The sequence below is a fragment of the Perognathus longimembris genome, chromosome 7, assembly GCF_023159225.1.
Source record: "Perognathus longimembris pacificus isolate PPM17 chromosome 7, ASM2315922v1, whole genome shotgun sequence".
Taxonomy (NCBI): Eukaryota; Metazoa; Chordata; class Mammalia; order Rodentia; family Heteromyidae; genus Perognathus; species Perognathus longimembris.
Genome location: NC_063167.1, coordinates 13,720,487 through 13,733,119, shown reverse-complemented (window position 1 = coordinate 13,733,119; position 12,633 = coordinate 13,720,487). Strand labels below are relative to the sequence as shown.

The following is a 12,633-nucleotide window of genomic DNA, read 5'->3' as shown; positions in this document are numbered from 1 at the left end:
CCCCAGCTGGGTGGGGCAGAGGCCAGAGCAGGCCAGTGGGACCTGGGCCAGCTGCCGCAGAGCAATGAAAATCTCTTAACCACACAGGATTGTTAACGGCTCCCAAATCCTGTTGTACCACAGGCTTAGGAAGGCTTAAACTGTTAAATGCATAAACTTCCTCAATAAACGGGGCCATCTCTCACCAGATCCGGGGCCCAGCCAGATGAAAAGACAGAGGCTAGAGGGAGGAGGACTTCCCCAGCTGTTCAAGGCCCACTGCAGTGCCCTGGAGGCAGGCCCGTCCAAACCTGTAAGGGGGGGGAGGGGTGTTCCTCAGGCTTAGGGGAGCCAGTGTGAGAAAAGAGAGGGCTGCTCAGGGCTCTGGGGTCTGCCCGCCTGGGTTCACATCCTCCCCTTCCTAGCTGTGTCACTTTGGGGCGGCAGCTTAGCCTCTCTGGCCTGTTCTCTGTTCTGTGAAATGCAGGAAGCCCCCACATGTGCAGAAGAAACCTGATGTGGGAGGCATGGAAAGCCCAGAAGCCAGTCTCCGTCTCCCCACTTCCTGAGTGGATGGCAGAGGTATATCAGGGGGTTGGTGCAAGGGCGAAGGTGCTAGGTGTGGACTGTGGGGTGCATCTCTCTCTGGCCAGAGTCTGGCAGCGTGGGCTTCCTTCCCTGGGGTCTCACGTGTGCCCCCTCTCTCCCCGCTCCTCACCACGAAGCCATTCCTGAGGACCACACGCCACCTGCCCATGCCTCTCTGGACAGGAAGAGACTGGTCCCTTCAAGGCCCAGTAGGCCTGCTGCCTCCCTTCACCCAAGACCTCTTCCGGGACCCCCTGTGTGTGAATGCCCCCCACACCCCCAAGCCCTCCTCATGAGCTGCTTGGACAGTTTTTGTCAAACCTTTGGCTTCTGCCATCTCTAGGTCATCTCAGTCATCAGTGGTGGTCAGGGCGGGGTTCAATGCCCCCATCTCTCAGATAAGAAACCAAGAATGGGCTGGGGATAGGGCCTAGTGCCTCGTATACATGAGGCCCTGGGTTCAATTCCCCAGCACCACATATACAGAAAACGGCCAGAAGTGGCGCTGTGGCTCAAGTGGCAGAGTGCTAGCCTTGAGCAAAAAGAAGCCAGGGACGGTGCTCAGGCCCTGAGTCCAAGCTCCAGGACTGGCCAAAAAAAAAAAGAAACCAAGAGTGCTCAACCCATAGGCTCTTCGGGGTGGGAGCTGGATACTTTCTGCCCCTGACCTTCTCCCAGCTGTCCCAGCAAGTTGGAGAAAAACCAGACTTCAATTTCTGCTTCTGAGACTCAGTGCTGTGTGGCCTCGGGCAGCTTGTTCACCCACTCCAGACTCGTCAGTGAGATGGAGCCACTAAGGTCAATGGAGCTGGGTGCTGGTGGTTCATGGGTATCATCCCAGCTACTCAGGAGGCTGAGATCTGAAGACTCCAGTTCTAAATCAGACAAATCGGAGAGATTCTTATCCTCAATTAACCAGGGAAACGCTGGCCTGGAGCTCTTTGAGGGGAAAAAGGTAGGCCAAGATCACCAGGCCTTGATGAGTTCAAGCCCCCGTACTGGGGGGAAAAATCCAAGAGGATGAAGCAAGTGTCCCCTGTGGGACAGGGCTGGCCCACAGGAAGTCACGGGTCCTCCTGCCCCAGCCCGGTCCGCCTCTCGGGACCTCCTCTAGCCTCTGCCTCCCCCAGCCTTTGTCAGTGGTGGAACTGAAGCCCTGGGTGCCCTTTTGCTCTTTCCCCTCCTATTCCCCAATGGCTGCACCCGGTCTGGAGTCAACAGAAAAAAAACTTGACATCATTTCCAACTACCCTTTTTTTTTTTTTTTTGACTGATTTCTCCTCCTGCCCTTGTGTTCCCAGGTCTCCTAGGAAATGACTCCTCCACCAAGAAACCTTCCAACTCTCTCTCCTCTCTGTCCTAAAGGCCCCAGGCTAGTGGGGAGCTCCAGGGACTGGAGCACACTACTTGCCAGGCAAGTATTATCTGAGTGCAAAATGAACACGCCCTTAGATGGAGCCAAAAGTATCCACTACTTCCTGCCCAGACCACTAAGAACATCAAGACCAGAGAGAATTGTCAAGGCAGGACAGGACCCAGATCCTTCCCATTTGGCTGACTAGGAGAGGAGGGGGGGATGCAAGCCAGCCCAGCCCTCCCAGGAGCACCTACTGTGGCTACCTCAGGGCCTTTGCATGGCCTCTGCTTCACCTGGTAACTGCTCGCTCAGCTCCCATTTGAGGGGTCCCTCTTCTTGGCAGATACAATCCGTTCCCACAGTCCCTGACGCCTGTCCCCTTGCACCTTTGCTGCCCACAAAGTGTCAGTCGGTCTCTCTAGACCAGTGTTCTTGGAGGCAGGGGCCATGATGGATATTTCCAAGGACTCTTGGTGCCAGGCCTCTACGAGGCACCCAGTGTGGGGGGTCAGGCTCTAGCCCTCTGTGAAGACATCTCTGTCCCCTCAAAGGCTGATGTCCATGGAACCATGGGCTGGGTGGGTGGGAAAGGGGAGGTGGGGGAAGGTATGGAGCTTTGGACAGTTCCAGTGCATTGGCCAGAGTCCCTGTCCAACCCCCAGCCCTTCTCCCCAAAGGCTGGTCTGTGTGGTCTCAGCCTGACCTAAGCCTGGGGGTCTGGAAAGGCCGGGCGTCTCCTCTCCCACCCAGCATTCCAACCCTCACACGCGCCCTCTCCCCAGCCAGCGCAGGCTCTGCCAGCTGGCAGCCTCCCTCTGCCTCACCCCTGCGGGGTGCGGCCCACCCCCACACACTCCCCCAGCCACATCTGGGCCCGCTGGTCCAGCCTCAGAGGGCAGAGCGGGGCTCGAGGCAGGGTGGGAAGGAGGCCACCCCCAGGCTGGCTGAGGACCCCATCTCAAAGGCATGGAGAAGACCCTGGCCCAGGGGCCCCTCCCTCCCTTGGCTGGAGAAGCGGGGGATTCTGGGAGTAAAGCAGAAAACAAAGACATGGGCTTAGTGATGGCCCCTGCTGGTGAGCGTGTGGGAACCAGGAACGGGCGCAGGGAGGCGGCGGCGGGAGGGGGGGGGGCCCTTCTGCAGGGCGGTCTGGCAATGCGTGTCCAAAGCTCTTAAAGCAAGTCCGTGCCCTTTGACCTCACAGTTCCAGGCCTGGAAATGTATCCGAAGCAGATACAAGCTGGGAGGCAAAGACAGAAGAGCCGCTTGCGCTCTCTCCCAGCGTTTAAGATGGCAAAACACTGCAGGCTGATCAACAGCGGGCGCAGTTCCTTCACCTCCTGAAAGTCCAAGAGCATCCCAAAATGATGTCGTCGCTCTCACAGCACCTGGAGGGATGTCTGTGAAATGTGGCATCAACGGTCCTCAGGGACTGGGGGTACAGGTTGTGGTGCAAGGCCCTGGATTCTATCCTCATGGGGGTGGACATAAAACAAACAACAATAACAACAAACCCTCGTGTCGTTCTAACAGCTTGTTTTCTTTAAAAAAAAAAAAATCAATATATGTAAACCCACATAAATCTGCCCAGAAAGCCAGACACCAGTTTTTGAGCATTATTAGCTTGAGTAATGTAGTTTAACAGGCCATTTTAATTTTCTCCTTTTTGTATTTATTTTTGTGATACAGGAAAATCTATCTTTTTCTCAAAATATAAAGCTTGGCCAGGTGTTAGTGGCTCACACCTGTAATTCTAGCTATCCATGAGGAAGGACGCCGGTGGCTCATGCCTGTAATCCTAGGCTGAGACCTGAGGATCACAGTTCGAAGACAGCCTGGGCAGAAAAGTCCCTGTGAGACTCTTATCTTCAATAAACTACTCAAAAACCAGAGGTGGCACTGAGGCTCAAATGGTAGAGTGCTAGCCTTGAGCACAAAGAGGCTCAGGGACAGCGCCCAGGCCCTGAGTTTAAGCCCCACAACAGGGAAAACAAAAAACAAAAAACAACGAAACAAAAAATCATTCAGGAGGCTGAGATATAAAAATACTGGAGGTGGAGCTGTGGCTCAAGTGGTAGAGTACCAGCTTTCAGCAGAAAGAGCTAGGGACAATCCCCCAGGCTCTGAATTCAAGCCCCAGTACTGGCACAAAAGAAAAAAAAGCCATAAAATATATTAAGATTAAAATTTAAACGGCAATAAAACCAAAGAAAAGAGTTCGTAAGCCTTTGTTCTTATTTTCCTAGCTTTTTCAGGCATCTGGGCAACCTGTCCTGCAGATGAGCAAACAAAAACAAGAGAAGACCAGTCACCACCCCAGGGTCACACAGCCATTAGAGTTTGAGACCAGGTCGCTAAGGCCAAGGTCAAGGAGGGGCCGGGGCTGCGGAGAGAGCAAGGCTGCGGCTGCAGAGCAGGGCAGGGCTGGAGGAAGAAGGGAGGCTGTGGGCAATGCCAGCAGCTGTGAACTGGGGAGTCCTGGCTGGGGCTGGAGAATGAGCATGTGTGTGCAGCCCCCCACGCTGGCACACAGCCCCTCGCCCCGTCCAAACACAACACCACAAGTCCCATTACTTGCTGTGCGGAAGACCTGCCACCATGGCGATGACTGGGCCTGTCCCCGCCCTCTGCAGATGTGGGTAGGGACAGGGAGAGAGGAGGAGAGGATCCCAAAGGCAGCTAGGCTGGGGCTTCCGTCAGGCAGGGCAAAGTAGGGGGGGTTGAAGTGGGGAATTGGGAAACCAGGCGAGATGAGGATACAGGTACAGCTTGGAGAAACTGAGGCAGGACTACTTTACTGTGGCCTTAGGTGGGAGCTGCAGAGAGAGAAGTCCCTATGGGTTGTGATTCTGGGGTGAGGAAGGAGCGCAGGTCTCCGGAAAGAAGTCTTTACCAGCAGATGCATGGCTGGCGTGGGCCCAGATTGGGCACTAAATTACCCCTTACTCCTATGACCACCTGGCTGGGCACATGCCACCTGTCACAGTGGGACTTTATTGATGTGGTCCTCTTCGAGCTCTCCTGTTATGTAGGGTTCCCCGCTTCATCCATCAGTCTCTTTCTCCTCATTCATTTTTCTCCTATGTCATTCCCACCTACCCCCACAGATGGAAAAACCCCGGGAAGGCAGCAACACATCTACCTGCCCTGCCCACTTCCGTATGGCCCAGACCTGGGACGTGCTGGCTCTGAGCAGGTTCTGAACATACACACTGGTTCCAGGGCTCACTGGCATACAGTAGCCACTCAGTGTGCGCTTGTCTTCTCCCATAGTGCCTTGCACACGGCAGACACCAAAGGAAGCAGGACAGATTGAATTCAGTTCATCCCTTAGTTTCATAAATGAGGTACTGCATAGGGAACTAGCCACCCTTTGCTGACCATCTCTGTCCCGGCCCCCCCCCCAAAAAAAAACTCATACCAGGGCTTTCTTTCCCCTCTGCTCACCCCTCCCTGCTTGCCTAGGGGCTCCATCCAGCCTTAGTTTCTCTAATCTCTATCAGCAAAGCAATGGGTTTTTCCTGTTAAGTTGTGCTTGGCTGTGAAGCAGACTTTTCTGGAGCAGTCCTTTCAAGATCCTGCCTTGTGTCCTCTCCTGCCCTTAGGGTGGGGCTGGGCTGTGGTCTTCCCCTTGGGCTCCGATTTCCAGCCCTCCACAGCTTGCAGGGCTCGGGCTGGAGCTACTCGCCTCTGGGTGGCTGTCACAGACCGCGGCAGCTGTGGGGTCCTTCTGTGCTCTCTGACTCTAACTGACCCCAGGTGCAGCCAGTAGCTGACTGGGCTGACCCTGGGCCTTGGGCCTTGGGCTGGCTGTCAGGCCTGGGAATAAAGAAGCAGAGGAAGCTGGGGCTGAGCACAAGGCCCTCGTGCCGTCGCATCCACAATACTCAAGAGGATAGCTGTGACCCTGAGACCCAAGGCCTCAGCTCCAGGCCTTTGCGGTCTGAGTTGCTGTGAATTCCCCTCCCCAGTGTGGGACGAAGGTGGAGTTTCTTTGAATGAAGATAATATGGCGGAAGTGAGGTGAAGCCATTTATCAGATCACAGTAGATAAAGATAGTGGCTTCTGTCTCACGTGCTCTCTCTGGGTGAGTCACTGCACACTTGAGAGGTGTGCTAACAACCATAATGGGGCCACGCAGACAGCATGGCCAGCCTCCCCGTGACACCCCAGCTCCAGCCCATACCTGCCTGTAGCCACCCAAGACTAAGCCCCAGTTCTCCACCCCAGCCACACCCAGACTCCCAGTGCTCAGGGATCATGAGACCATGAAGGTTTGCTGTTTCCAGCTGCTAAGTCTTGGGGTGCCTTGTTAAAGAAGCACCAAGAGAATTGTAAATACACCTCCTCATCTGAGCACTCTCTCCGTGACATTGCTTCCAAAATCCATCCTCGAGCCTTCGGGTCATGCCTGTATAATGGGAGTCCAAAGGGAGCCGCGCTGACTCCTGTTCCCATGCCTTATGCATACAGACCACACAACATCCCTCTTCCCAATGACTCGGTGCCAATGTCCCCTCCCCTGGAAGGCCTTCTGTCACTTTCTGTGCCAATCTCAGCTTGAGCAGTCCCTATGAGCACGAGCTCAGCACTTGATCACCTTTGTTCATGGCTGGGATGTGGCTCAGTCGTACCGCCCTTGCTTAGCGGACATGAGGCCCTGGGCTCTATCTCCAGCACCACAAAAATAAAGAAATCAATATAAAACAATAATAGTAATAGAACCATATGGCTTGTTACCTTCCCCAAGAAGCCGGCCCTTTTAGCCAGAGTTGCCACCTTCCCTGGCTCCCCAGGGCCTCTTGGAACGAGGTCCAAAGGCTTCCCCTGGCATTCGGGATGCCCAAGGATCTGACCCCAACCTTGGATTCCAGTGGAGAGGGCAAGAGGAAATGGCATGGAAGCCTTTGAGTCCCCCACGTCATTCCCACCTTGATGGCCCATAATGCTCAAGGCTGGGCTTTGTACATCACATCTCATTTAATTAACACCTATTAAACACTTCTAGTGTGCCAGAATCTGCTGTACGTATTCTACATGCCCTATGAAAGAGGGTTTTGCACATGGTCATGGCCACAGGGCCGATAACTGGCCAGACTACAGTTGGAAGCCAAGCCTTGCTGTCTCCACAACTTTCTTACCCCCTCCAGAACCTCTTAAATTTATAAACCACTTCTAGATTCTTTGCCATGGCCCATGCAAGTACTGCCTGTACTACTGTTCACATAATATTCCCCTAAATTAGCTAGCTGGAAAAATGGTTAAGAAGACAAGGTTTGAACCCTACTCATTTTCCTCTGGGCCTTGACTTCATATAAAACGGTGCTTTTCCCTTGGAGGGTTCCAGTAAGAATTGAGTGAGTAACGTCCTATAAGTGCTTGGCACACAGGAGGAGAGATTGTTGATGTCTGCCTTGCAGTAAGAATGTCCCTTCCTCCCCTTTGGAGGTGACCACATGGCTGGCTTTGACCACTGGAATGGAGTGAGCAGAGGATTGAGGCATGGGCCACTCTGGATGTTCAATCCACTGTTCTCTCTCCTTTCTCTTGTCATGACACACGGAGCTAGGAGGAGAACCAAGTCAGCTCACGAAGGGTAAGGCGCACTGAGCAAGAAATAAACAGACTGTTTTGTTACTTCAGCTCATCCTGGCTTATACTGGCTGATGAGAGTTAGACAAGATGAATAAATGCTAACACCTCGATGCAATTTATTATGATACCCATTCTTCTTAAAACAAGATCCAGATCATTCTTATATGTGAAAGAGACAAGCCACCATTGGCCATCAGAAGCAATTACCATAATTAAAATGAAAAGCTTTTATCTTCAGACCAATTCAAGACATCTGGTACACCTCCAGTCACATCCACAGAGACTGTACATAGTTCAGGACCTGCTGTGTAATGGTGAGTGGGTGGGTTTGGAGACTCCCGTACAGAGAGCCTTGGGGTCAATTCCAGGCCTCGCCAGCCCAAGCCCTAGCTGACAGGCCCGAGCTGCAGCCAACACCAGAGTGTGTGCATTTGAAGGACACTGCCCCATCTCACCCCAGCCCGCCCCATCCCCTCGTAGCCCTTACCTCGGCAGATGGTGCCATTCTCCACAGCCTCGAAGCCCGCTTTACACATGCAGCGCCCGATGGGCACCAGCCACTCGCCGTCCCCGTTACAATAGAGCTTGATGGGCACGTCCACCTCTTCCGCATTGGCGATGCAGCTGCCCCGGGCTGCCACCAGCGATGTGCTCTCGGCCCCGGACAGCGTCTCCTGGAAGACGGCGCCATTCTGGATGACGCGGGGACACTTGCGGTAGAAGACACGCACAGCGATGAGGGACATGCATCCCCCGTAGTCCTGGAAGGCCAGGTAGAAGCCACTGCGGGACACAGGCCCGAAGCTCCGCACCTCGGTGTTGATTTTCATGACCCGGCCCCCGAGGTCCACCTGGGAGAAGCTCTCGTCGGCCGCAATGGTGTCCACCTTCACCCACGGGTTCTCCATCCAGCTGGGGAAGGTCTTGGTGGCTGAGTCAAAGTCAGCCTCGTAGTAGTAGAGGTTGAAGGTCTCCTTGCAGGAGCCCGGCACACTGGGGATGCTGCTGCAGTCTCGAACGGAGAACTTCATCTCCACGTGGATGCGGTGCGCGCCACGGCGCCGGATAAACTTGGTCCGTAGCCAGTTGTTCTGGCTCGACTCAAAGACGTTGCACACCTGATACGTGCGGATGGTGTTCATGTTCTCGTCGTAGCCGCTCACCTCTTCCCACTGTGGGTGAAATGCGAGTCAGGTGGAGGAGGGGCTCAGCCTCCTGCCAACGCTTGTCTGAGGGAGGAGGCACCCTTGGGATCCTCCAGTCTGCTAATGGAGGGAGTTCTCAGTCTGATGGGGGAGACGTAGCCTTGACCCTGAGGAATTTCCACCGCCTAACGACTGACACACCAATTAGATGGGAAAGGCACGTGCCTGGGTCTTAGCACTCCCCTAGTCACCATGAGAGACGTGGTCCTAGCTGTCAGGGTCTGCTCATCTAATAAGAGTCACAGATTTCAGGCACCTCTCACCCAGAAGAGGGAATGGAGAGAGCCTGGCCCATAGGGAGCCACTTCTGATGGAAGAAGGTGGCTTGTGTGGAGGAGACAGAACTTCTGCCCTCTGAGTGCTCTGGGCATGCAGCCTTTGCCTGTGGGAGTTCCCAGTCTGACAGAGGAAGACTTTCTTGTGCATGTATGTGTGCCAGGCTAGGGCTTGAACTCAGTGCCTCTTGATCTCGCTTGGCTTTTTGCTCAAAACTGGTGTCCTACCACTTGAGCCACAGTTCCACGTACAGCTTTTTGTTGGTTAACTGGAGATAAAGAGTCTTCTAGACTTTTCTATTTGGACTGGCTTCAAACCATCATCCTCGGATCTCAGCTCCCTAAGTAGCTTGGATTACAAAGGAGTCACTAGTGCCTGGCTAAAGATAATTCTCAACCCCCTACGCCTCTCCTAGCCCTCCTTTCCCCACCCCTGCTGATGGAGGTGGATAGGAGAGTCAGGGTCCTTCCTTAGGGAGCCCTCCTGCCCGAGGAAGAAGCCTCAGCCCCTCACTGTGTCCCAGGCTGGGTGACCACAGCCCAGCCAGCAGCAGCTGTGGAGTTTCCTGACCTAGCGTCTGGGCTGGCAATGGGAAGCTGGGAAGGGCGCTGGCCTGTGTGGTCCCTGCACTGCAGATTCACTGACAGAGCTTGTCCTCATGCCTCAGCCTCTGTGCCTTCCTTGAGTGCCTTGTCTTAACTGGTTTTGTTTGGCTTGTGATGTCACACTCCCAGGCCTCCAACGTCCTTGCTCAACCTCACTAAAGCTGTCCTTGCAAGCTGTGCTTGCATTCACCAACTTCCTCTCGGGCCTTCAGAAGGCGTGGGGCCCCTGGGTCTGTCCCCACCATGGTTCGGAGAACTTGCAGGCCCTCTCCTCTCCTCCTGTGTAGCCCTGGCATGAGGCTGGCTACCCCTGGGCCAAACCCAAAAGGGCTCAGGCCAAAAAGGGTTGAAGAGGTAGAGACCAGACAAGTGGGATTCCAGACCCGGGCTGCCCAGCGCAGCCCATTCTGCCTTGGGACACAGTACTGCTATTCTGACATGCAGCCTTGGATAAGTCATCAGTTCTCTCTCTCTCTCTGGACCTCTGTTTCCCCAATTTCCAAATGTGACTGCGGGGATGGCAAGCGATAGGAGAGGTGTCACTTTCCCAGTAGGGTTCTTTGTCCTTTGGCCACTCAGCGGCTCTGGGCGAGTGGAGGCTGCACTGGGTGAGTGCATGCGCACAAGGCCCAGCTGGGCCAGCCTCGACTTCAATGGCAGCTCCGAAGCTTCCTACATTGCATTTAATTTTTTTTTTTTTTTTGGTGGCACCATGTGACAAAGTCAGCCCCTTGTTACAATCGCTGCTCTTCTTCAAAACTTAATTAGAGCACTTAATTAGAGCACTCTGCCTTTCTCCCCTCTCTCTAATTAACATGCGGAGGCCCTGCAGCCCAAACACCCCAAATAATTGCGTCCGGGGGCCCTGCAGCCCAGCCTGGCCTCATTACTGGCAGGGTGGGGCTGTGGGCCCAGCCATCTTCCCAGATGGAAAATTGGTGACAAGAAAGAGCCATAGAAAGAGGGCTGACCCTGGGGCCCTGCCTATTGAGAGTGAGGCCTGGGGAGGGGGCGGGGGCAGCTCCAGGGAGCTGCAGCTGAGGAGCTGGGGTGGAAGGAAAGGGTGGATTGGGCTCTGAGTCTTGGGCCCTCCCCTGAGACCAGAGGGAAGAGGACTAAACATTCAGTTGATGACAATGATGATGGTGATAATTATTATAGCTCCTCTATTGGGTCCCAACCCCTACCGAGCTTTACATTAGGTGCTATGCAGGAAAACCTCATAGGTACATGGTTATCAATATTCCATAGATGAGGAAACCAAAGCTTGGGGAGATAGAGGAAATGGCCCCACCCCAGCTGTCCTCAATGGAGAGTAGCATTGGGGCAGCATGGGAGGGTCTGGTATCTAACCCCACAGCCTCGGTGCATGCAAGTGCTAGGGAGAAAAAGAGTTGCAAGTTGTGCCTGAGCATGTTTGCAAAAAGCTCGCAGCACAGACATGCCAAGGGAGGGCCTAGAGAGAGCCAGGTTACAGCTCTAGACACCAACTGAGCCTCAGCTGGGTAGGGGTTAGTGGCAGAGGGCTTGCCTAGCATTGTATGAGGCCCTGTGTTCCATCTGCAGCTCCAAGCAAACCAAACCTGGCACCTCTCTGAGCTTTGGTTTCCTCTCAGAGAGGGAAGATTAGAGGCGATGTGTACAAGGGTGCTTGTGCTCGATACGATCAGACACAGAATGGGCACTTGGCAGGTGATGCTTAGCTTTCCTCATCTGAAACAGGGCCCCTGTGAGTACCTACTTCTCTGCCTCATCCTGAGGATTCCCCAGGATAAAGGCTGGAAGCATCCAGCCTGTTGTCATGGGAACGGGTACACTCTCAATAGGAGGGGATTGAGAGGGTGGGGCTGTGAATGTCTGGCTCTGAGCCCTTAAGGAGGGGGAAAGGGGGCTGAAATGTGAGGGGATATTTAGACCCAGCAGCAGAGCCAGAGGAATCCTGGGGGATCAAGAAGGGTTAGGGGGCCACAGACTCACCCCTGACGGGGGATGCACCATCCAGCCCAGCTCAGCCGTTGCCGTAGTGGAGTCCATCAGCGTTTCTGTGGAGAGAGAAAAGAGTCACCACCGGCTCCGCCTCCCAGTGCTGTCAATCATCCAGCCCCATCCTAAGACCCTCTCTCTCCTCCAGGCCCTCCCTTGAGGAGCAGGCCCTCTTCCATTGCCTCAAGCTAGTACCTGACTCCCTAATCTTAGACCCCACCTCCTCATCCAAGCATCTCACCCATTCCCACAACCCAGCCAATCACTGGGTTCTATTTCTTGGTTCTGCCTCTCTAGGCCTAACTCCAGCTTGGTCAGCACTGCTCCCAGTCAATCACTCTTTAAAAAAAAAATCAATCCCACTAATGTTTTTTTCTTCTTTTGTTAGACATGGGGGTTGAACTCAGGGCCCGGGCTCAGTCCTTAAGCCTTTTCCATTCAAGGCTAGTTAGTACTCTACCACTTGAGCCACAGTGCCACTTCTGATTTTATGGGTGTTAATTGGAGATAAGAGTCCCGCAGTCTTCCCTGCCCCAGCTGGCTTTGAACTGCGATCTTCAGATCAGTCACCTGAGTAGCTGGGATTACAGGCATGAGCCAACAGTGCCCAGCTCATCCCATTAACTCTTAAGTACTGGCTTTTCCCTCCTTTTCTGGTGGTCTCCTAGGTGAGTTCCAGAGAGGCCACCACCAAACTCTCAAACTTTCCTGCTGACTGGGTTATCTGTTGGTGTTTCAGCTTACAATAAAGGAGGGGCTTTCCCTTCAGCCCCCTGAGCCCCATCCATCAGTTTTCCTCTGGTATTTCACAGACTTTTTCCCCAGGGCTCAGTCAAGGGGTGGTGAGGTAAGGGTGAAGGGTGGGGGGGTGCTGTTATCACATGCCCTCCAGGGGTTCAGGAGACTCAGGTCAGCTTTAGAACTTGCAGGGAAGGAGTCTCATAGCTTGGGGAGATGGAGGGCCACGATGCCCTAGGCATCCTGTTCACCCCATGACAGGCTCAGAACTCATTCCTTGTACCCCTTCCCAGCCCAAGGGGCTCC

At 54.2% G+C, this 12,633-nt stretch overlaps 1 protein-coding gene across 1 annotated transcript in view; it reads right to left on the bottom strand.

The window, feature by feature from the left end:
* Nucleotides 1–12,633, bottom strand: part of Ephb2 (EPH receptor B2) — a 158,098-nt gene that overhangs the window by 84,257 nt on the left and 61,208 nt on the right. The window contains exons 2-3 of the mRNA XM_048350462.1: nt 11,584–11,648; nt 8,008–8,692 (exon numbers count right to left, since the gene is read on the bottom strand). Coding sequence (XP_048206419.1) covers nt 8,008–8,692; nt 11,584–11,648 — 750 coding nt within the window. The remainder of the gene's footprint in view (nt 1–8,007; nt 8,693–11,583; nt 11,649–12,633) is intronic.